We start from the raw sequence: 25,542 nt of genomic DNA on the forward strand, positions 1-25,542 counted from the left end.
ACAAACAAACCAAAACCACTAGTTATTCATGCATGTGACTTGTTGCTACATTGGCATGGTTAATATCCATGACAAACACCCCTGATTTCTCAGTAAATTGGTTCCTTTTTAGTAAACAAAAACAAGTCAAGGATCAAAGGTTGTTGGGGACACAGGGGAAAAAATCTACTTCAAGCATACTTTATGAGGAGCTAACACAGGCTAAATTGTCAAAAAGCCCAAGTAGCAAATATTAAGAACATTTTATAGTTAAAATCCATTTTTTTCCAATTTGGGAAACTTCCCCTTCTCCACAAACACAGTTGGTATGAATGTTTCTTACATCTAAAAGTAAGTGACACCCTCCCCTCGCCCCCAACCGCATTCAGTATCATTGACAATTAAAGGATAGAATCACCAGAAGGTGATTTTTATGAATTTTTCTTTTGACCTTTATTTGTATCTTTCAGACTTTGTTTTAAAGATGTTTTATAGACACATTAATCTGATAATCAATAAAAAGTGGGAAATTATAATGAAAGGGTTTTTGGGATGACAGCAAATATTGTTCTTTAAGGTTAAATTTGAGATCCTAAATTGAACTGTATCCCAGAGAAAGAGCACATTTCTAGCCACTACTGAACTACAGCACATAAAAAGATAATTTGAAAACAGACCAGAAACATAGAAAAACTTGTTTAGAAATATTTTATCATTAGAGCATTCATTACACTTTTTTCTGAACAAGTCCAACATACAGAAACTATACACAGCCAACTTTTATCAAGTATTAACATTTACTATATTTTGTTTAGCAGAAGTGCCATTTTAGTTGTAAAAACAATCTCCTGTTACAAAAAATAATCATAAACCTTAATGGATCTGAGTTGCTTTTACAAATGTACTAACAAAGTCTCAAGCTAAACAATATTTTAAATAGAAAAAATACTCATTTTTAAATAGTTTGGTAAACTTATGTTTCTGTGGCTTATGTATATACACAGTAGTTTTTCTAATGGAAACCTCTAGAGTGTAGGAAATCTTTACAGAAGTTCCAATTTAGGTTAAACACAGTTAAAGGCAAGCTCTAACTGTCTTTTAGAATACTCCATATGCAACCAGTATTACAGAAATAATTACAAGAACCAGAAAATACTATTTAGCAGTTAATAATTATCTGCCTTGAAATATTAAACAAAATACAGCATTTTCTGGAATAGTTTTCTGTATTCCAGTTGGCCCTCTTGTGCCAAAAGGAAGGACTTCCCACAAATAAAAGCTTCAGTGCAGTCTTCCCTTAGTGGCTTAGCTGTGGCCAAGTTCCTTCTTTTGGCAGTGGCACCATAGGATTATAAAGAGAGCTAAAGGACCTAGGATTTATATTTTAAATCAGACTAGAAATTAAATCAAATGATCCATGGATCTGCACGTAAAAAAGACTTGCTTATGGTCAATTACTACAATAAAAAGATGCCATTTGCTATTTTGCAGTCAAATAATTTGACATATCATGCTGTACCAATTATTGATGCATGATTCAGTCATTTTTGCACAAGTTAATTAAGCATTATATGAAATGCTTAAAGGATGCAAATAGCTGTTGTAGCTTAAATTTTATGATGCTCCTAAATTCAGGTAATAACTTTTATTTTTCATTTTGGTTCCTTTTCAAATATCAAAGTGAACATCACATGTCCAGAATTCAGTATTCTAAATCACATACATGTCCTCAAGTGCAAAATCAAGATAGATCATGACTGTATTAAATCACAACATTTTGGCAAATCAATACTCTGTAAAATAATGCAATCAAATTTACATTGGGAGTCATATCACTTTACTTATAGTGTTCACTACAAAAATATCAATTAAGTACCAGTTCAGAATGCTACAGTTTTTCAAAGCTAGTTACTTTTGTACAGATAAAAGGCCTGCATTTGGATTTCAAGTTAGCTAGTTACTTCTGTATAGATAAAAGGCCTGCATTTGGATTTCAAGTAATATACTCTCCCTCTTTCCAAAGGAAATTATTAGAACATGAAAACTGCTTGGGCAGTCATGCTTAAAAAGGTACCTCTGCTTCTTTTTGGAGTTGGTCCAAAACCGGATAGTCTCATGAATTAAATGCTGTAAAATTCAATCTTATGGAGATATTCAACATGCCAGTTTCTGGTCAAAGTATCCATTTGAAATATCCTTAAATCTTCAAGAAAATTGGAAACTTGATATTGCATGATATTTTTGGGTTATGTTAATTCCAGTTGATCCCATGTGTTTGGAAGCCCTGCACCTTTCCCTCTTTCCATCAAAAGTTGCAGCCTTCCTCCAAGCTAATTGAATACCTATCTAAAATACAGATATGCCTCTTAAATAACAAATATGAATAAATATGTTACCAGCTTGGAGAGACCCTGGTGGACCTATTAATGTTTCATATAAATAGCCAATTATCATTTCTCTACAAATGCTGCCGCTGCCATCGGTGTCCTCATGCTTCCTCTTGCTGAAGCCGTCAACTCTTCAATCTCAGCATTTAATTTGTTAATTACCCACTCCATTGCTTCACGGCCCTTAAAAAAATTCATGAAATATTCATCATCACTGAATAATAACAAAGATAACTCATTACTTCTTGCCAGGACTATTAGAATAAACCTTCTGACTAGTCTCTTTGTCTCAAATCTCTACCCACTTCAAACCATTTTTCACTCAGCTGCTGCCAAAATGATTTTTCTAAAATGTAGGTCTGACCATATGACACCCCTGCTCAGAGAGCTCCAATGGTTCCTTATCACAATGCTCTTCCTTACTTGATCCTTTCCTACCCTTTTAAGTCTTCTAACTTTACTGCCCTCTTCCAACAACTCTGATCCAGGTGCACAGGCCTAACTGCAGTTCCTCAAAAATGACATTCTATTTCCCTTTGCACAAGGCAGTACCTCTTACCTGGAAGGCTCTGTCCCTTCATAGCCACCTGTTGGTTTCCCTGGCTTTCTTTAAGAGTAAATTCAAGGGGACAGCTAGGTAGCTTATTGGTTTGAGAGCCAGATCTAGAGACAGAAGATCCTGGTTCAAATGTGTTATCAGATAAGCCAAAATTCTACCTTCTGCAAGTCTTCTCAGTTTAACTTCCTTTTTTAAAATCTCTAATGCTTAGCACATAGTGACTAATAAATGCATGTTGACTGACTAAATTTCTCTTAAAAGTGATTCATGAATATAAAAAATTTTTGAGAGTCTGTTGGTGCCAACAAGTCCTGAGTTCCAGTCCCATTTCCGACTAGTTGTATGCAAGTCATTTAAACCTGTAAGCCTCAGATTCCTCATTTGCAAAATGGGAAAAATTAGAGTATCTACCACAAAGGGTTGTTGTGAGAATCAAAAGGGTTAATATATAAAAAAACATATAAACATTAGCTATTATTACTTCTAATAATAAACAATTAGCTTGGAATGAAATTTAAGTATCATTTTCCATTTTCTATGCCTAAAATGTTCACAAAAAATCCAGGATGAAGTTATAGTGGTGCCTTTTACTACTAATAACATGCTCAAGGTAGGATGGTGGTGGATGATTTCTAACCCTAACCCTAAAATGATTTCTTTGTTCCTGTCATAATCTACCCTCTATTTTACATTTAACACACATTAGTAAAGTGAATTTACTTCAGATATAATAATAAGCTATAGTTACAAAACACATCATGTTCCCTTTTCTCAAACCTTTTGCCTGTTATAGTTAAAAAAAAATAAAATGTGAAAAAAAGTAAATTAATGAAAACATGGAGCTATTTCAGAATAAGCAAAAAATACCCTAGAAAATGTAAACATCAATAAATGGAAATACAGCATAACTTACTTTATTAGCATTAGATGATATTGTACTTTCCATCAGCCCTTCTAGATAACTACTAAGGCTTACTCCTTTCACAGTAATAATGGCTTCTTGAGTCAAAATGGTCCTGAAACAAAATACATTTGAATAGTTTAAGTATGTCTACTTCTCTGACTAGTAGAAATATTTTAAATAATTTGAAAACCCAGCAAAACATTAAGATTTTCTAAAAAAGTTTTACTTACTTTCCTGGTTCTTGAGGATGTGGTTTATATATAAGTCTCTCATCTACTGAAACCAAATTTGTAAATGAAATCTATAGAATGAAACCCAAAAATGATCAATTGACAAAATGTTATTAAAATTGAAATAAATTCAAATCATTTCCCCAGGACTGAGGTATTAAATTTATCTTCCTCTGGTCAAAAATTTCTTACCCTCTTTTACTAAAGCCACCAACTTGGAAAATACAAAATAAGCACATTTTTCTTACGTCCTTTGCTTCTTAGAAATATACAAGATTATTAACATAGTACTAGTCAGGAACAGAGGAAGGAAAATCCTGTAGAAACAATGCCATAGGAGTATTCACTTTTTTGACTGCCATAACAGCTAACATTTATGTACAGCTTATAATATGCCGGGCACTGTCCTAAATAAGTGCTTTATAATAATCTCATTTGTTTCTCATGATAACTCTGGGAAGCAGGTGCTATTATTATTCCCATTTTGCTGTTGAGGAAACCAAGGCAGAGTTAAGTGACTTGCCCAGCTACAAAATATCTGAGGCATGGTTTTAACTCAAGTCTCCCTGACTCTAAGCTATTACTCCATTCACTACATCACCTAGTTGTCCAGAAAGACTATCCCCATACACATAAAATAAGTTAAATAAATGCTATTTCAATATTGAAAGTTAAAAAAAACACAACTTACATTAGTGGATTTAAGCTCCATTGTTTTCTCTACAGGATCAACTACAGAATGTTCCTGAACATATGTTTTAGTTCTTGCTGCACCGATAAGCTAAGAGAAACAATCAGAATCAGTGACAGTCTTTGTAACAAGAAATTATTACTATAAATATAATAATCATTCATATTCACAAAGTACTTAAAGGTTTACAGAATATTTTTCTCACAAAAGCTTTCTGAGGTGGGTAGTGCAAGTGTAATTATCTCCATATTATAAGATATCTCTACCTTGTAAGAGAAATTTCTACCACCTAGAGAGGTGGAGAAATGCTAACAAGTGTCAGAACAGGGATTGGAACCCAGAGTCCAAAGTCAAACTCCCTGTGAGCATTTTCTGTATATTATTTTGAAAACTAATGTGCAGCTCATTTCAAAACAAAAATATCAACATCTCTCTGATTTAAAAACAAGATGAAACAGACAAAGATTGGAAAGGAAATGCCTGTGTGAAGTTAAGAGGAAGCAGCACTATGGATGACATACCTAGATTCAGGAAAATTTGCTAGAAGTAATTAAAAATCAGGTAAATGATGGAAATCAAAAGCTTTGGAGGATAAGAATTTGTCAGTGGCAGCAGCACTTTCTCTTGGACATACAGAAATCCTAATTCTAATTTACTCAAACAGATATGAAGAAGAGATATAATTCACCATCAATATATGAATGCCGAGTTTGTAAAAAATTAACTACATTTCTCTGATTTTGTACCTTTAGAGCTGCCATTTGAGTTTCTGATTGATGAGCAGAAAGGACTGGGGATGGGACAATGTCAGAAGTCAAGGGCCATATGGGGCAGAGCTGTACTTACCGATTTTACGATTGAAGGCATTCCCCACTCTGTGCTAAGAAGTCTATGGCTATGCAATTTTCCAGTGGGATCTATATGTCTGGCTAATACATCAACTCCAACTACACTTGGATTCATAGGATTTGGATATTTCTGCATAGCAGCTGTTGTAACTGTTTCCCAAGGGTGGCTGCCAAAATAAAAACAAACAAAAAAAATCAAAAATGTAAAACAGTCTTTAAAATTCAAGATGTCTAACAACAATTTCAATTTCTTCTTTTAACAGTATCAATTATCACATGTACTCTATTCACCTATTACATCATTTTATTGAAGAGGCAATATTGTACAGTTGAACACTGAATTTGAAATCAAAGGATTATGATCTGAATCTCAGCTCTACTAGATGCTATCTATGTAAATATGGGCTCTCTGGGCTTTATTTTATTTACTCCTGTAAAAATGAGGAGCTTGCACTCATTTTTAGATGGCCTATAAGATGTTTTTCAGTGCCACCTTTCATACTATTAGTGAATCTATTCAATCTCACACACACAGCATTCAAATAATTTTATGAATCAATGAAATTACATATCTGGACCAAAAGCAATCAAATATTAAAAAAACTCTTAAGATTTAAGAATACAATGATTACATCACATTGCCTTCAGAATCTTTAAAACCTAATTCAAACACCATAACATACTTGAAAGTTTTTTAGTATTCTATTATTTTTGGTCCAGATATGTAATTTCATACACCATAACATACCATGTTTTCAGAACACTAAGTTATCAAGTTCCACTGTTTCTGAATCTTCTATTTAGTTTCTTCCTTTGATTTATCTCTATTAGTGAATTAAAAATAGTTTTGATGACTGTTGTTTTTCCCTCTTCATCCTCACCTCTTTTCATTATTTCATTTGATATTCAAAATCTTCAAATAAATTTTTTTACTCCATAGAATTCTATAAATTACTCCCTTGGTAACTGATTGGTATAGAATTAAAAGCATAAATTAACTTTGGTGATATTGCCATTTTTCTTATATTAGCATGGCCCAGCACTGAATATTCCTCCAGGGATCAAACCCATTTATTTATTTATTTATTTGTTTAAAACACGTTGTAATTAAATCTATATAAGTATTTTGTGCTTTTTAGTAGACTGAGCACAAAATATCTTATATATTTTTAAATTATTTTGAATGAATGGTATAGAAATGCCATAGATTTTTTTGGATTTATTTTGTGGCTGAAAACCTTGCCTTAGCTATTATCTCAATTACATTTTAGTTGATTCCCTCAGGATTCTTTATTCATGTCATCAGTGTCCTCTTAACTATTTTTACCCCTTTCTTTTTTGTCTTATTGCTACTGCTAGCATTTCCAGAACTCTATAAAATAGTAACTGGAAAAATGAATATCCTTCTCTACTCCTGTATTTACTGAGAAAATTTCCAGTGTATTTATATTTTTAAAAGTCCTTTTATGACTATACTCTATATTTTAGTTTAAAAACAAAAGAGTTGGACTTTTGTCAAAGGCCTTTCTGCATCAAGATAATCATATGGTTTTGGATATTTTATTTTTAATGTGATTATGTTGTTTTTCTAATGCTGAACCATCCTGGTACAAATGCAACTGAATCATAATGAATGATTTCTTTTGTGTATTGTTCTTTGTTGTTACTGTTCAGTCACGTCTGATTCTTTCTGATTCCATTTGGGGTTTTCTTGGCAAAGATACTAGAGTAGTTTGCCATTTTCTTCTCTAGCTCATTTTACAGATGAGGAAAATTAGTTAAACAGGGTTGAGTGACTTGCCTAAGGACACGCAGCTAGTGACCAAGGATGGATTTGAACTCAGGTCTTTCTGACTCCAGGTTCTACATTTTATAATTTTCTTTATTTCTTATATTTCTCTTGTCTAGGGTACTTGGCAAAGCAATGCTCCCACCCGAGTTTCTTGGGTGGAATGTTAAAAATCCTTCTCTGGCATTGTACTCCCATCTTTTTTCATTGATGAGTAGGCTCAGGTGTGTGAGCTGTCACCTGGGGCTGCATCTTGAGCTCCTTCGTTATTTGAAACAAATTATTCCGTTCCTTTTTGTGGTTTCCATTTTTTGAATTTCCTTTAATTTATATTTCAAAGTCTTTCTCCTAGTCACTTGAAGAATTAGTTGTCATCAGAATAGTTCAATTTAACCAAATGTGAATCAGGAGTGTGTAGAGTAATTTTTTTCTTTCCCCTGGAGGTGATTTGTGGATTCTTCAATTGTCATTTTAAGTTCCAGGCAGTTTTTGTTTGTTTTTTTTTGTCTTACTGCTTGCATCATAATACTCAATAATTTTTTTGGGACACCAATATTTCTTAAGCTGTCTCCACTCATCCTGTCTCAAACATGAATATATTTTGTTTAAATGATGACCAAGTTTACTTTTAATGTCTTAAAAAAAAAACATACTGTCTATTAATAGCAAGTATAGGTTCCAAGGTAGATCAGCAATAATGGCTGGGAAATTTGGGACAAGTACTTTTAATGTTAATACTTCTTCTAGATCATCCTCACTTCTGTGAGCTCGTATTTGTAATCAGATGTTCCCCTATGTTTTTATTTTTGGTGAGGTTGGCTACAATTAATTCAAGGTTTTCTAGTCTGTGGATTATTTTTACTCTGCAGGCAATAAATTCTACTTTCACAATTTGTCTTTCTTTTTTTTTTTGGTCCCATTTGGGAACATATTCTTTTAAAAAAATAATTCTTAACTTCTATCTTAGAATCTTAGAAAAATAAATAGGGACAAAAAGGAATACACCTTCTTTTCAGCAGCACATGGTACATTCTCAAAGATTGACCATGCACTAGGACATAAAAATAGCAAACAAATGCAAAAGAACAGAAATAATAAATGCAACCTTTTCAGATCATAATGTAACAAAAATAATAATTAGCAAGGGCACATGGAAAGGCAAAAGAAAAATTAATTGGAAATTGAATAATATGATTCTCCAAAATCAGTTAATTAGTGAACAAATCATAGAAACAATTAATAATTTCACTGAAGAGATTGACAATGATGAGGCATCCTATCAAAATCTGTGGGATGCAGCCAAAGTACTATACAAAGTAGTACTTAGGGGGAAATTTATATCCTTGAGTGCATATATTAACAGATTAGGGAGGGCAGAGGTCAATGAATTGGGCATGCAAATTCAAAAAACTAGAAAGCGAGCAAATTAAAAATCCCCAGATGAAAACTAAATTAGAGGTCATAAAAATTAAAGGAGAAATTAATAAAATCAAAAGTAAAAGAACTATTGAATTAATAAATAAGACCAGAAGCTGGCACTTTGAAAAAACAGATAAAATTGACAAAGTACTGGTCAATCTAATAAAATAAAAAGGAAAGAAGAAAACCAAATTAACAGTATCAAAGATGAAAAGGGAGACCTCACCTCTAATGAAGAGGAAATTAAGGCAATCATTAAAAACTATTTTGCCCAATTATATAGCGATAAATATGGCAACCTAGGTGATATCGATGAATATTTACAAAAATATAAATTGCCTAGATTAATAGCAGAAGAAATAGAGCACTTAAATAATCCCATATGAGAAAAAATCTCCAGGTTCAGATGGATTCACAAGTAAATTCTATCAAACATCCAAACAACTAATCTCAATACTATACAAATTATTTGACATAATAAGCAAAGAAGGAGTTCTACCAAATTCCTTTTATGACACAAATATGGTACTGATCCCAAAGCCATGTAGATCAAAAACAGAAAGAAAACTACAGACCAATCTCCTTAAGGAACATAGATGCAAAAATCTTAAAAATACTAGCAAAAAGACTCCAGCAAGTGATCACAAGGGTTATACATTATGATCAGGTGGAATTTATACCAGGAATGCAAGGATGGTTCAATATTAGGAAAATCATCCACATAATTGACCATATCAACAAGTTAATGAACAAAAATCACATGATTATCTCAATAGATGCTGAGAAAGCCTTTGACAAAATACAACACCCAGTATAGGAATAGAAGGGCCTTTCCTAAAAATAATAAGTTGTATATATCTTAAACCATCACCAAGTATCTTAGAATCAATAGTAATATCAATTCTAAGACATAAGAGTGGTAAGGTTTAGGCAGTTGGGATTAAGTGACTTGTCCAGGGTCACACAGGGAAACAATCTCTTGAGAATTCAAAGGATCCTCTGACTCAGATCTGAATAATCTTCCTTTGCCTTGAAATATTTATTGAGATGTTTGGACCTATTTAGATAATCTAGTAAAACTGTCCCATTTGTCTATTTCCCTCTGAATCTCCTTTTCTGTGCACTTTTAAAATGGTTTTTTGATGTTTTTTTTTCTTCTTGCATCATTGTTATGACTCCACTTTCCTCTAATTCTTGCCTCCCCTCTCAAAAAATATTCCTCCTCCAGTGTAATCAACATAGTTAAGCAAAATAAAACTACATAATAGCCATGTCCAAAAATTATATATTTTATCTTTCACCATCTAGTCAAATGGTAGAAAAAAATGTTTCATTTCTGATCCTGCGCAGTCATGGGTGGTTGATGGCTCTGAACAAAGTTCTTAAGTTTTTGAGAATTGTTTTTCCTCACAATATTTTAGTCATTTATAAATACTTTTCCTGATTTTGCTTACTTTATTCTCTATCAGTTTACAAAAGTTCTCCCAGGTTTTTCTGAATTCATCCCTTTCATCATTTCTTACATCAAAATAACTTTCCATTATAGTAATATATCAAGATAAACACAGTCATTCCACGCTCAATAGGTATTTCCCTTCGTTTCTGGTTCTTTGCTACAACAAAAAGTGCTGCTATGAGTATTTTTCTACATTCTCTCTTTCTTCTAGACTCTTTGAGGTATAACCCCAGTAGTGGTATCACTAGGTGATGGATTATGAACAGTTTAGTAATTTTTTTTGCATGTGGTTCAAAACTGTTTTCCAGAATGGTTGTAGCAATTCACAACTGCACTGAAAATGCATCAATAATGTCCATCCTTCTACATTCTCTCCAGCAATGGTCATTTTCTTCTTTTGTCACATTTGTGAATCTGATAAGCATGATAAAATCTCAGAGCTGGTTTAAATTGTATTTCTCTTATTAATGAGGTTTATTTAAGTGGTTGTTGAAATTTTGCTTCAGAAATGCAAAGAACATTTCATTTGTGAAAATGAATTGTGAAAAGGAATTCTTTATACTCCATTTTGAGTTAACACTTTGTTAGCCATCAAGTAAGAGAGTTCGCAAGTCACTTGCTAAAATGAGTGATAACTCTAGAACTCAAAGCACCCCTACTTAACACTAAGTAAGAGTGTTCACCAGTCATTTGCTAAAGTGGGTGATAACTCAATTAGTCAAAAACTTGTGAATCCTATGATAAAAAGTTGATACCTTCAGAAACCTATGATAAAAGGTTGATACTTTCAGAGGCAATTTGGAAGCTGTGATTGGCCCCAGTAAAGAGGGGAAGGGACAAGAAATCACTATAAAACCCCTGAACTTCTTTGGCTAGAGGGAGTCTCCTGCAAGCAGTCTTCAGGTCATCTTCTTTGGTAGTCATCTTTGACTGGTGATGTGCCTCTTGGGTGAATGAGTAGCTGGCCTTCTTTTCCTGGTGTCTGAAGAGAGATTAGTTTAGGAGAGGCCTTCCCTTCTTGGAGGAGGCTGTGTGGGTGGAACTCTAGGTCCTCCAGTCTAGGGCTAACAAGCCCTACTGAGCTGAGCGGACCACTGGAGCAATATTTAGTGTGATAGGGTAGACATCTATCTTATCTACCCTCTTTTTGTATTTCTCTACTTTCACTCTTTCTACCCTTTTTGTAAATAAAAGCTATTAAAAGTCATTTTGATTTGAGCTATAATATTTTATTTTATTTGAAATTTTACTTTTTAGAAAATTTTTCCATGGTTACATGATTCATGTTCTTACTCTCCCTTCCACCCTCCCCCTGGCTGACACGCATTTCCACTGGTTTTAACATGTGTCATTGATAAAGACCTATTTTCATATTATTGATAGTTGCACTGGTGTTGTCCATTAGAACCTACATCCCCAATCATGTCCATATTAACCCATGTGTTCAAGCAGTTGTTTTTCTTCTGTGTTTCTATTCCTGTAGTTCTTCCTCTGAATGTGGACAGCATTCTTTTCCATAAGTACCTCAGAATTGTCCTGGGTCATTGCATTGCTGCTAGTACAGAAGTCCATTACATTCGATTTTACCACAGTGTATCAGTCTCTGTATACAATGTTCTTCTGGTTCTGCTCCTTTCACTCTGCATCAATTCCTGGAGGTCATTTCAGTTCACATGGAATTCTTCCAGTTTATTATTCCTTTGAGCACAGTAGTATTCCATCACCAGCATAGACCACAATTTGTTCAGCTACTCCCCAATTAAAGGGCATACCCTTGTTTTCCAGTTTTTTGCCATCAGGAAGAGTGCGGCTATAAATATTTTTATACAAGTCTTTTCTCCTATGATCTCTTTGGGGTACAAACCCAGCCGTGGTATGGCTGGATCAAAGGGCAGGCAATCTTTTAGCATTGAGCTATACTATTTTAAATTGGTGACCACCATATTATTTTATAATTCTCACATATTTTAGTCAAGCCCTTAATTTAATTCCTTACATTTTTTGGCATTCAAGAAGTACCAAAATCTGCAAAATCATAAGAGTACATTTAATAACAATAGCAAACAAACCCACTATCATTAGGATTCACATGAGTTTCTACAGCCACTGAAGCTCATAGATACCAGGCACAAGTTCTTTTGATTTAGCAAATCTTTCAACCTTGGCTTGAGATATTTCTAACAAAGTCTATTATTGCCATCATTCAAAAATTTGGCAGGAGAGACCAGGAAAAAACCTGGTACTGCTGATGAAACTCTTTTGGGTCTAAAATGTCACCAAGAGGGGGCAGCTGGGTAGCTCAGTGGATTGAGAGCTAGGCCTAGAGATGGGAGGTTCTAGGTTCAAACCTGACCTCAGACACTTCCCAGCTGTGTGACCCTGGGCAAGTCACTTGACCCCCATTGCCTACCCTTACCACTCTTCTGCCTTGGAACCAATACACAGTATTGACTCCAAGACGGAAGGTAAGGGTTTAAAAAAAAAAAATGTCACCAAGAATCTAGATCAATTCTGGTGGAAGGGTAGAGTAACAACCATAAAAACCATCCAGAAGCTACAAGGCTTCGAAGTGTTCCCTGATTAATTCATTAATTCATTCAACATTCACCTAAAACCATTCATAATAGTTTAGGCCTGTGGGAAGGGAATTCCCCTCCCCATTATGTCACTTTGTTTGATGTTATCAAGCAGGGACCTGAAGATCCTTTACCACTGAGATGTGCAAGTATAGAGAAACCCTCAGAGAAAGGAAGTTGAAACCTGAAAAGGAAGATGGAAAACTGATCCATCACCCCCATCCCCATCTCTGTCTCTCTGAACCCAGGTCAGTGGTGAGCTTTAACCCATCAAACACAAATAGGGTAGTAAGCTAAGCTACTCTCGACCTCTTTCCTACATTTCCCTCTCTTTACTATCATTACTTTGATGTAATAAAGCTACTAAATCTACTAGCAGCCTCATGATTTAATTTTAACTATTATAGGTAGGCCTCTATCTAATAATTATGAGTCTTAAGACAAAATTGACTTAAAAGATTTTAAGATAGGTTCACATACTCTCAAAAAGAATAGAACTCAAAAACAATCGCTATACTAGTCTACAGAATTCAACTCCTCCAAATATTCGACAGGATTTTTTAGATTAACCTAAAAAAAATAGCAAAAAGAAAAATCCCAGCTTTTGTGACATGAGTTCATTAGCTAATTTACCCATCAACAGCATTTATTAAACATCTACTATATGACAGGCACTGGATTACCTGCTAAGGATACAAAGACAAAAATTTAAAAAGTGTCCACCCTCAAGGAATTTACACCCAATGAATAAAGGCCTGTGTTCTCTGGATATGCTGGTCCAAAAATCTGACACACACACACACACACACACACACACACACACACACACACCCCTTATTCATAGTTTCCAAAATTCATTATGCCATGATCTCAGAATAAAAATTATGAATAAACCAATGAATGATGGAAAGAGGTGATGTAAATATGCTAACATGTTACTAACTCCAGTAAATCTATAGCAAGTAGTAGTATTAAAAAGACATCACTGCTTACCTCTGTGACTGTGGGCAAGTCACTTGACCCCAATTGCCTAAACCAGTGATGGGCAAACTACAGCCTGTGGGCCAGTTACAGGCCACCTGAAATGTTCTATCCGGCCATTCCTAATCTGATGAATATAATAAGCAGGATACAATACAATGAAACTTCGAAACAGTTGCCTTAGAAACAGACTGACAGATGGGGATTTCCTTTCCTTACGCTCCCTCTTTAAAAAGTTTGCTCATCATTGGCCTAGACTTTCCTTACTCCTCTTCTGCCTAGGAACAGAGTATATAGATTCTAAGTCAGGCAAAAAAAAAGTTAAAAAAACAAAAAAAATTCCACTGAGGATATGTGATCAGAAAAAGTAGCAGATTACAAAGCAAGAATGTAAGACTATAGAAGGACAATCAGAGTGGTATAGGATATTGATGGCCACCTAAGTGGCACAGTGAATAGAATAATGGCCCTACCTGGACTCAGGAAGCCCTGAGTTCAAATCCAAGCTTAAATAATAATTAGCTCCATGACTCTGGGCATGAGTCACTTAATCTGTCTGCCCTAGCTTCCTCATTTGCAAAATGGGAATGATAATAGTATAGTACCCATTTCTCAGGCTCATTGTGAGAGTAAACAGAAATAATGGTTGTAATACTATTTTTATGACTAAAAAGAAACAAACAAAGGTCTTAGCCACAGCCAAATTAGGTCCTTTTTAAAGCTTCTAAAGCTTTTTGTTAATCCACTGTTTAGGGGGGGTAGCTGGGTGGCTCTGGATTGAGAGCCAGGCCCAGAGACAGAAGGTTCTGGGTTTAAATCTGTTCTCAGACACTTCCTAGCTGTAAGATCCAGGGCTAGTCACTTAACCCCCATTGCCTAGCCCTTACTGCTCTTTTGCCTTGGAACCAATGCACAGTATTGATTCAAAGACTAAAGGGAAAGTTTTTGTTTTTGTTTTTTTTAAATCTACTGGTTAACATCCGATTCAAGATTAGCTAAAAAGCAAAACAGTGAGGTGATAAGTAGTGATTTTACTAGTGGAAATGGTGCTCACAGCAATGAAATCACAAATTCTCTGAAGATTTTACCTAATACATGATCCATACTTAAAATTCTCCAACATGGCATGATTGTTTCATTTTACTGTCTCAAGTTCTACCTTTTATCCAAGCAATGATCACTAAAATGAAAAATGGGTTTTCATCTCTGAAATTCTCACTTATAGACCATCACTCATGAGTCTGAATATTTTAAAAAAAATACATCCTTCTACAGCTATGGTAATGGCTATTGTATTTTTGCCAAAGACCTACTTCATTTAAAGGTTGTTTTCTCCATCAAAAATCTTATACCCTTAACCAAGTGGCGCTAACCAACTTTACTTTAAGGGTATTTCTGCCTACCCTAAGAGAAAAACAGCAGAAAATATGTTCCAAAAAAGGGCCTCTGTTAATCTTTATTTTCAGAAAATTCAAACAAGTCAAGATGGAACATTTTTTTAAAGTTGATGCATACCTAACATTTTCGTTAGGCTCACATTTTTCAAATTGATCTTTTTATATTATTTTTATTTCCACAATATCCCTTTTCTCTCCCAAACCAGGGAACCATCTCGTGACAAAGAATTTAAAAGAAGGGCGGAAAAGACTATTCCGAAAAACCAAACATCAGTTGAGCCTAACAGTTATGTGCATTTCCCCCCACTACCACGAAGAATGGAAGGGGATATTCTGCTAGACTTCTGATGTAGATGGTAGTGGAAAAGAAGAGGAAAATTAGTTGCAGGTGGCAGCTTTAAAAGTGGTGGCAGCTAAAATGATAGCAGGAGAGAGTAATAAATATTGGAGGGGATGTGGCAAAATTGGGACATTAATGCATTGCTGGTTGGAGTTGTGAACTGATCCAACCATTCTGGATGGCAATTTGGAACTATGCCCAAAGAGCGCTAAAAGACTGCCTGCCCTTTGATCCAGCCCATTGCTGGGTTTGTACCCCCAAAGAGATCATAGAAAAAAGACTTGTACAAAAATATTTATAGCCCCACTCTTTGTGGTGGCAAAAAACTGGAAAACGAGGATATGCCCTTCAACTGGGAAATGGCTGAACTAATATATATATGCTAATGATGGAATACTACTGTGCTCAAAGGAATAATAAACTAGAGGAATTCCATGTAAACTGGAATGACCTCCAGGAATTGAAGCTGAACCAGAAGTACATTGTATACAGAGACTGATATACTGTGGTAAAATCGAATGTGATGGACTTCTGTACTAGCAGCAATGCAATGACCCAGGACAATTCTGGGGGATTTATGGAAAAGAACGCTACCCACATTCAGAGGAAGAACTACAGGAGTGGAAACACAAAAGAAAAACAACTGCTTGAACACATGGGTTGATGTGGACATGATTGGGGATGTAGACTCTAAAGGACCACACCAGTGCAACTATCAATAATATGGAACTAGGTCTTCATCGATGACACATGTTAAAACCAGTGGAAATGCATGTCAGCTATGGGTGAAGGGGAAAGTAAGAACATGAATCATATAACCATGGAAAATTTTTCTAAAAAAACAAACAAATAAATAAATAAAAGTGGTGGTGGTATGGGGAAACAGATTACACTCCCTTGTCCAAAATATGCAATGATGAAATCTCTTGCTTTTGCAGGCGGATCATCAGCTCACTTAGGTGGAGGTTAAGTCAACAGGAAGTAGAAATTGTTTTACTCTTTGTCACACTTCTTTATGTCACACCAAACCAATCCGTTTTTCAGGAATAAGGTTCCTTCTTTTTCTGGGTGGGGAGGAACTGCCAAGGGAGTTCACTAACAAGTTTTGGGAGCACTTGGATTGCAGCTACAAGCTTTCCTGATTCCCCAGTCTTTGACACAAGCAGGCACATGGTCTGAGCCAAGGCCAACAGTCAGCCCCTCAAAGAACACATTTGAGAGGTACATTAATTAGTTAAGAGAGTGGGTGTTTTTTGTGAAATACTTTACTAAGGACTTAACAAGAAAAAGAAAAGTTGCTCTATCCTCACTTAACAACATGGCAATTAGTTAGATGCACTAGTTTGGGGCGGCCCAGAGAGAAGCACAAACTTTCGGGGACACAATGTCCCGTCTGTGCCAGGGAACACGGCTGCCCATTCCCAAGGCCACTACCTCTTCGAAACCCAAGCCTTGGATGCCTGGAGCAGGGGGTCTCGCCAAAGTAAAGTCGGGGGAGGAGTACTGGGCAAGGTGAAGGAGCCCTTAGTCCTGGGCGAGAGAATAGAGACGAACTTTTCGCGGGAAGAAGGCTACGCCAGAAGCCCAGCACCAGCAGTGACCTTGACACTAGTTTCCTTTCCCCTCCCCTTCCCTTCCCTCCCCTGCAGCTCCCCCAGTCGAAGATTAGCGGCTAGCATCCCTTCAGTGGGTCCGGGCTCGTGCTTCCGCTCCCGCTCGGGTGCGCGCCTCAAAGCCCGACGCCTGGAAGGTTCCCAAGGAGGCCGGTTTGCTTCTTGGCATTATCTTCCCATCCCCACTCGATTCACCTCTCTGCGTCCCCTACTTCCCGTTTCTCTTACAACTGTCCCAGAGCTCCCAACTTACTCAAAAACATGCTCTGACGTCCAAATTTTCATGGTGCCAGCGACCAGCACGATGTCCGGGCGGCGCTAGAGGATAGTAGGGTAAAAGAGGGAACACAACCCCTCTTCCACTTGCCGGCAACAGAACGCGCAAGCGCCGAAAGGGCAGACGTAAGCGACGTCTCTGACGTAGTTCCTTGGCTCTTCCTTCCGAACCGGATTAAATACCATTGCGCAGGCTCCTTGCGGACCGCACTCTTTTTTTTTTTTTTGACAGGTTGGGACGGCCTACTGCGCAGGCGCAAGTGGCGTAGGTTGGCTCGTTGCCCTCTCCCCTGGAGTTGCGTAAACGAAATCTTTGACCTCTGTTACTATTTGGCTTTTACCCAGCTGGTAGGCGGGCAGATAAGTATTCCCCTTTGCAGGCAGTTACCTCGGAGTAGGAAGGGCACTGCCCTCTCCCATGGGTCAGTGACCAGAGTGCGTGGCCAGCTGGCTGGCTACAGTCCCCACTTAACACCTGAAATCTGCCGGGACTTGGAGGCTTCACAGGTGGGAGACAGAATTGGAGCCGAGGCGGAGAATGTCTGCTCCAGCGAGGTGTTTCAACCCACATCACAGTCATCCTGATATTTGAACAGGAAAAACCTGTTCTGACGAATTGGAGCATTAATTGCCATCTTTGTTAATTGGGAAGGAGCGTCTGTTATTTCTCCTATTACTCCTCAGCAAAGCATTTCACGAAAAAACATCAACTATCTTCAAGAAGCCAGTTTTGTTGGGGGGCCGGGTCTAGTCGATTAAATAGGACGGAAAGTAAGGGAAATTGCCTTTGAAAAATTAACCATGACGTTAATTTTAAGCATTTCATCAACTATTTACTGGGCACTTATATATGTCAGCTCTGTGCTGGATGTTGTTGTGGATAAAGAAATCCAAGAAGTGTTAGTAGCTAAAGGAACTTACTGCCCTGTTTAAGAAGACAAAGACACACACATATATAATTAAAATTAAGTGACAATATAAGAAAATATAATTGGGGATTAATATGAGGTAATAATCTCTACAGGATTTCATAGTGAGGGTCAAATTTGATAGTATAACTGGAAATGTATAGAATATTAGGTCATAACCTGAATGGGAAATATGTAATAGTGGGGAGAGGAGGAGAGAAGGCATCCCAATTAAATTAATTTACTATGCACCTACTATTTGCAAGGCATTGGTTAGGCAATGGAAGTACAAAGGTTAAAAAATCTGAAAGGTGTACAAGATAAGAGAGGAATAGTATTACTTAAAGTCTACTCTATGGTACAGATGGTGTGGATAAATTGTTGACAGTTCAGGTAATTTTCCTTATATATTTTATTCCTATGTATTATTAAAAAAATACTTGTGTCAGCAAGAATGCTATATGTAACAAGATTTTGACAAGTATGGTTTATATGTACAAATATGCTTACACCTTTTACTGCTTGCTACTTGTGTCTTTAAAATTCTGTATACTTAGAAATGTATAAGATTCTCCAGAATATGGTGTAACTTAGAGATTGAAACAAGTTTTTAAATTAAAACTTTTTTTCCCTTCAGGACCCAACACAAAACAGGGGCTTCATCTTTATAGTATTCTTTTTAAAAGATTTAATTTATCAAATATAAGTCTTAAAACAAACTATTCTAAAATGGAAGATAAAATCATAAAATAGCAAAACATTTTCTATAGACACAAGAAACTATATAAGATAGGAAGTTTAAAAATATGCCATTTATAGTAATGATTGGATGGCATATAAATCATAATAGTTTGTGATATCTATTAATAACTAATGTTTGTCAAACACTATGTAATTAATTAAATGAAGTATGTAGTGCCATTTGTAAATCTTAATAGTGCTCTGTTTCTTTTATCTAGTGTATTTCTTTGCTTAATTTATACAATTTATCATAAATTCTTAGTAAGACAATGCTTAGAGGAATTATGGATGAGCCTTAATGTCCTTTTTAAAAGTTCAGGTTATCACCACCAGGGCAGAAGACACTTGTTCAAGAACCAACTCAAAACAGCCTGTCCCTGCTATTCCTGAAACATTGTTGAAATGTTTCCAGTCACTCAGTCTTGTAGTCTTAGTCTATTTTAGAAAATGTCATTCTACTCCCAGGTCAAGATTTTAATTTCTTACTATATTGTTGGTACTGTGTTAATCACTGAGGATATAAAGAAAGGTATATAGCCAGACCTGTCCTCATTTAGTTTTCTAATGGGGTAGACAACACGTAAATAAATAGGCACATATAAAATAGATACAGAATAGGTGGAATATCATCTGAATGACTAAGGCATTAACAGCTAGTGAGGAAAAAGAAAGCCAGAGTGTTATGGGGTACATCCACATGTTGTAGGGTACAACCAATGTTGTGGGGCATAATGGTGAACCCCTGGGTTGGGAAGGATACCTTTTGCAAGAATGCAAGACTCTGAAACTTAGTTTAAAAGTAAAAACAGAGATTCATTAGTAAGATCGAATTATTGGCCAGCAAGACAGTATGAGTGGAACAGACCTGGGGGGGTTGCTCCTAGAATGCTTCAGTTCAGGGGTTTTTATATTCTTTACAACGGTGAGTACGTGATGCTGTGTCATGGTGTGGACGTGACTAGAGTGGTAAACGCTCAGACATTTGGTGGGGTGTTTGGTCATCTGACTGGGGTCTGCCTGAAGACCCTCATAGTTTAGGGAACAGATGAATACCTGAGAATACAGCCCAACAGTATCAAGGTGTAGCCTGGAGTTGCATCTCTATATCCATCTCAAAATAAAGGATGATTCAAAGATGATAATAATCTCAGGGTCTTGTAGAAGTTATCTGATGTTCTTGGGTTAGGGGTCACAAGGACAGAAAGGAGCAAAGGAATTTCCCTGTTTGCAGTTTGCCTGGGTTAAGGGATACAATGCCCATGCCATCTCCCTACAATGCCCATGCCAAGAGTAGCTAAGAGGCTGAGGTAAGAAAGAGGGCATTCCAGTCATGAGGGACAGCCACTGCAAGGCAAGTATATGGGTTAGATAGGGTCATATGCAAGGAACAGCAAGGTGGCCAATATTGCAGGATCAAAAAGTATATTGAGGGGAGTTCAATATGGGGAGAATGGAAAGTTATTAAGAGCTTAAGTATCCAAGTAAAAGAGTTTATATTTGGTCCAGGAGGTAAAAAGGAACCATTGGAGCTCACCAAGAAGAGACTTAGCATGGTCAAATCTACACTTTAGAAAAATCATTTTTGGCAATCAAGTAGAACATGGATTACAAAGATACATGAGACAGACCATTTAGGAGGCTACTGCTATAGGTCAGGCAAGAGGTAAAGAGGGCTTATACTAGGGTGGTGTATGTGTATATATATATATATAGTAATGGAGGGTTAACATCTCCTGCTAGGTCCACATTAACTATATATAAACTAATACCTAAATAATCCTCACAACTATATATATGTATATATATATCATAAATGATGTAAAGGTAGATGAAAATCTTTTTTTCAATGGTTAGGATATCTACAAATTGAGAGCTTCAATAAAAGTTGGGAACCTGTTTGACTAAGAGGATTGTGGTACTCTTAACAGTAACAGAGAAATTGGGAAGAGGGAAGGTTTTTAGAGAGGGAGTTGGGAGATACAAGAGGGGGAAAATTTTTAAAGAGGAACAAGTATGTAGGAGGAGAAAGTGATCAAGTGGCTTGTTGCTGTTTGTTTTAAATTCCGGGAAGTGCTATTTGGAAGTGTCTAACAGACTCTGTATGGACACATGGGGGCTTTGAGACTACATTACTCATGATTCCAATGTGTCTTAGGCGCAGGGATGTCAAAGGTCCCCATGCAGGGGGCAGTTTAAATTCAGAGGAAGGGCCTAAAAAACTTTCTTGATCTTCCTGAGGAGTGGCTGGCTAGCGGGAGAGAGATGGGCTCCGGCAGTAAATATAGAAGATAGGCGAGGTCTTATATATATTTTACCAACATGGCCATGGCTTTAATTAAACTACTAATTTCTCTTATTATATCAGTCTTTATCAATTTTAATCGTAACATTGACAAGAGAGTTGAGAAAAGGCCTTTAATTTTGTCAATTAATAGAGTACTGGTAACTTTTTTTTTGGATAATTTTCATTTGAATTTGAGAACCCCAAATACAGAGAGTTTAAAAGAAAGCACAGAGAAGTGGTGATACCAAAAATTGGATAGCTTTCTTAGGGAATTTAAGCCAAGAAGGAAAGGACAGACTGAAAATAGTGTGGTTTTTGTTTTTTAAGACTGAGGGAAGTCATGGGAATGCTTGTAATCAGTAAGGAAGGAACTAGTAAACTGGAAAAGATCAGAAAAAGTGGGGATGATAGTGGGAGCAATCTTCTAGAAAAGATAAGAAGGGATGGCATCCAGGGATGGTCTTGGCAGTCAGTCAGTTATAAACACTAGGTACTATGCAAAGCACTGGGAATACAAAAAGAGGTAAAAGACAATTCCTGCCCTCAAGGAACTAATGGGGGAAATGATATACAAATATAGCCAAAGTAAGGTATGTACAAGATGGCAGGAAATAATTGAGTGAAGGTACCAGAATTAAGAGGGATTGGGAAATTTCCCCTTAGAAGATGAGATTTTAGTTTGGACTTAAAAAGAAGCCAGGAAAACCAGCAGGCAAGAGACAAAGGAAGAACATTCCAGGCACGGGAGACCACTAGATAAAAAGACCAGAAATTGAGAGATGGAATGTCTTGTTTGGTACAACTGGGAAGTCACTATCTTTGTATGAAAGTATGTGTTAGTGAGGCATAACAAGACTGGAAAGTAGATGGGGATTAAATTATGGATGGCTTTGAGTGGATAGAGTAGGGAACAACTTGAGGCAGGCTGATTCAACCTACTAACATTGATGAGGAATATAATCTGAATGAAAACAATCAGGCATGGTCAAGGGGAAAACATATCATTGTTATTAGACTCAAGTGCAGAAAGGACAGGGACTCTGTCTTATCTAAACTCTGCAAAATCAGAGAGAGTCTGCACAGAGTGGACACAATGTTTGTTGAATAATAAATATAATCATTTCAGGATTTAGAAATAAGACCTCTGGGCCAGGAGACTAAAGGGTAGAGCCTGTAATGGGAAGTTGATTTCTCTTTACTTTATCCATTTGTTTTTGAAGGAATAAGTAGACACACCAACTAGAGAGTTTAAATATTTCTTTAATGGATCACAATCTGCCCGCAAAAGCCATCGAAACCACCAATTGGTCATTATAATGACTAAATTGAATGAATGCATAGCTCAAATGGTTCTGCTGTATAGGGAAGATTCAGAAACAAACACCCTCTATTCAGTACCTACTTATTGAGTAAACTCTGCTGGGTGTCAAGCCTTATACTGGCTCAGGAACAATTACCTACCTTTATGGCACTGGCTATTTATTATTGGTTGCAATAATAAGGGATTCAGAGAAGGGTGAGACTTTTGTGGGTTGAAGTAATGAGAGAAAGTTACATGGATAAGATAGAATTTGAATTGAGGGTAAAAGGACAGGATTTGTTTTGAGTGTAAGGAGGAGATAAAGAAGAGCAATATGCATTACAGAGAAATAGGGTGGTAAAAGAAGGATGAGAACAAGCATTTATTATGTACCTACTATGTGCCAGATACTGTGCTAAGCACTTTATAAACATTACCTTGTTTGATCCTTACAACTACTCTGTGAACAGCCAGAACACAGGTTGTGTCACAGCAGTTCCTGAATCTGGATTTGAATTCAGGTCTCCTTGACTCCAGGTCCAGGGTTTCTATTCACTATCCCATCTAGTTGCCTCTGAAGTAAAAAGTTATGGAAGCAGGAGAGCCCTAAGTAAGAAACGTGGTTATTATGCTTCCTAGATATGTGGCCATGGGCATCTTAATTGATCCATAGTTCATTATCTGTGAAATGGAGATAACTACTTGTAATACCTCATAGAGTTGTTATGAAGGTTAAGTGAAAAGTTGTAAATTTAAATGTGATATTTAAATAATACAAGTTAAATAAAAATTAACTCAGTGATTTGTGGTTGCCACTAACACTGGGAGAATCTCAAAAGGCTTCTAGAAGTATTTAACACTTGAACTGAGCTTTAAGGAGAGCTAGTGGTACAAAAGCAGAGGATAGAATGTTATGTAAGGAAACCTACAAGTAGGCCAGCTTGATTAAAGAATAATGCATGATTCAGAATATCCTAGGAAATAAGTTGGAGCCAGATTGTAAAGGACTTTAATTTCCAGAAAGAGGGGTTAGTATTTTATCCTAAAGGCTCTGACCAGCCACTGGGGTGGATAGATTGTTACATAGAAACATACTTTGGGAGTAACAATTTGGCAGTTATATGGAAAATAGATTGTAAAGAATATAGAAGGGCCACAGGGAGAGAGATTAGAAGGCTATTGCAAGAATCCATTCAACAAGTGATAGACCTGAATTAGAGTAATTTGGGGGTTTCTAGAGAAAAACACAAAGATGAGACATGTTCAGCAGGCAGAATGGTTAAGACATGGAAACCACCTGGATATGGAGGTTGGAGGAAAGAAAAATTTGGACTCAAACAAGTATTGTTTACTGTCTGATACTGTGCTGGGCTCTAGGGACACAGTGACAAAAATGAAACTGCCTTTGATCTCAGTGAGTCTATAGCTAGAGAACTGATCAGGAAATCTGGTCAGAAGAGTCACTTTCTCAGGAATGACAAAGCTCCAGTAATTAGCTTGAATAGAAAACTGTATTAAATTTAATGCAAGTTGAATTATTGAGTTAAGTGGCTGGGAGGCAGGAGTAGATGGAGTACTGCCTCCCTGAGGAGAAGGGATTTGGGATACTTATATCCTCTTGACAACAGGGTCTTTGTGACTAGAGATGGAATGATGGTGGGGTGAGATGTTAGGAGATAGAGAGGAGGGGTGATGGTGGGATGATGGAGTGATGTTTGGGACTCTGGGACCTGAGATGGGCCATGTGTTTATGTTCTATGCCTCAAAGGCAAAAAGAGGTAAACTTGTCCAGTTCAGGGGATAGTTAAATATCTGAGCTCAAAATATATGTTTATTAGAAGCAAGTTGGGAAGTGCCTATCTATGTTATCAAGGAGAGATCAAAAGGGAGTGTCTCTCTCAGAGACTTATTATTTGGCTTCTGTTGCTCAAAGTCACCTTCCTTTAGCCAACACTTGTAGAAATGCAAGGGAAGAAAGGAATTCCCTTTTGACCTGGGATACCTTTGGGGTTTGGGGGGCATCTAGGGGAAGTCTGTACCCCCATATCAAGTATACTGAGGGAGAAAAATATATATGCGTGTGCATATACATATATAATATATAACATGTGTATATACATGTGTGTATATATACATAAATGTACACAAAATAAATACTAATTTGGGAGGAAGGACACTCAGAAGGAATAAGAAAAGTCTTTATTTAAAGGTAGTGATTGACCTGGGTTTTGAAGGAACAAGGGATTCTTAAAGGCTATGGTGAGGAGGGCCATTCCAAGCAGAAGTATCATGGAATCCTTGACAGAATTAGAGATGTTAGAAGTGGTAGATTTAGAATAAAGTAAAAGAGATATGTTTGGACATGCTGAGTTTAAGATACCTGTGGGTCATCTTGGTAGGGGTACCAAACAGGAGATTCAGGACCAGAGTTCAGGAAAAAGATATATGTATGTGTGTGTGTGTGTGTACACACACACACACACACACACACACACACACACACACACACACACACACACACACACGGTATAGAGGGAGAAGAGAGGACCCAGAATAGAACCATTTATATGAAATAAATATGACACTCATAATGGGAAATGGATGATTCAGAAGGATAGGTTTGGCATGGGTTACTGGGTCCCTTGGACACCCCAGTACTCCAGAGAAATTCCAGGTTAAAGAGTATGTGAGGAATTTATCATTCCTGCACCCCTGCAGTACTAGCTAGAGCAAGCCTGCCTGAAAGCAACTGAAGGAACTGAATGATAAAAGGAGTCTCTGAGAGATACATTTCCTTAGCATTCCCTTAGCTTCCTGATAAACACAGATATGTACCTTCTGTTTGCATTTCAGACATTACTTCA

General features: G+C 36.6%; 1 protein-coding gene across 1 annotated transcript; it reads right to left on the reverse strand.

Moving 5' to 3' along the window:
• Positions 1-673: 673 nt before the first annotated feature.
• Positions 674-17,526, reverse strand: PRELID3B (PRELI domain containing 3B). The gene is made up of 6 exons (XM_044661138.1): positions 17,423-17,526; positions 5,597-5,765; positions 4,751-4,840; positions 4,060-4,130; positions 3,839-3,941; positions 674-2,549 (listed from the first exon to the last, which is right to left on the reverse strand). The coding sequence occupies exons 1-6, from the start codon at positions 17,452-17,454 to the stop codon at positions 2,430-2,432; spliced, it is 585 nt and encodes a 194-aa protein (XP_044517073.1). The 5' UTR covers positions 17,455-17,526; the 3' UTR covers positions 674-2,429.
• Positions 17,527-25,542: the final 8,016 nt, after the last annotated feature.

This window comes from Gracilinanus agilis, chromosome 2 (assembly GCF_016433145.1).
Source record: "Gracilinanus agilis isolate LMUSP501 chromosome 2, AgileGrace, whole genome shotgun sequence".
NCBI classification, from domain to species: Eukaryota; Metazoa; Chordata; class Mammalia; order Didelphimorphia; family Didelphidae; genus Gracilinanus; species Gracilinanus agilis.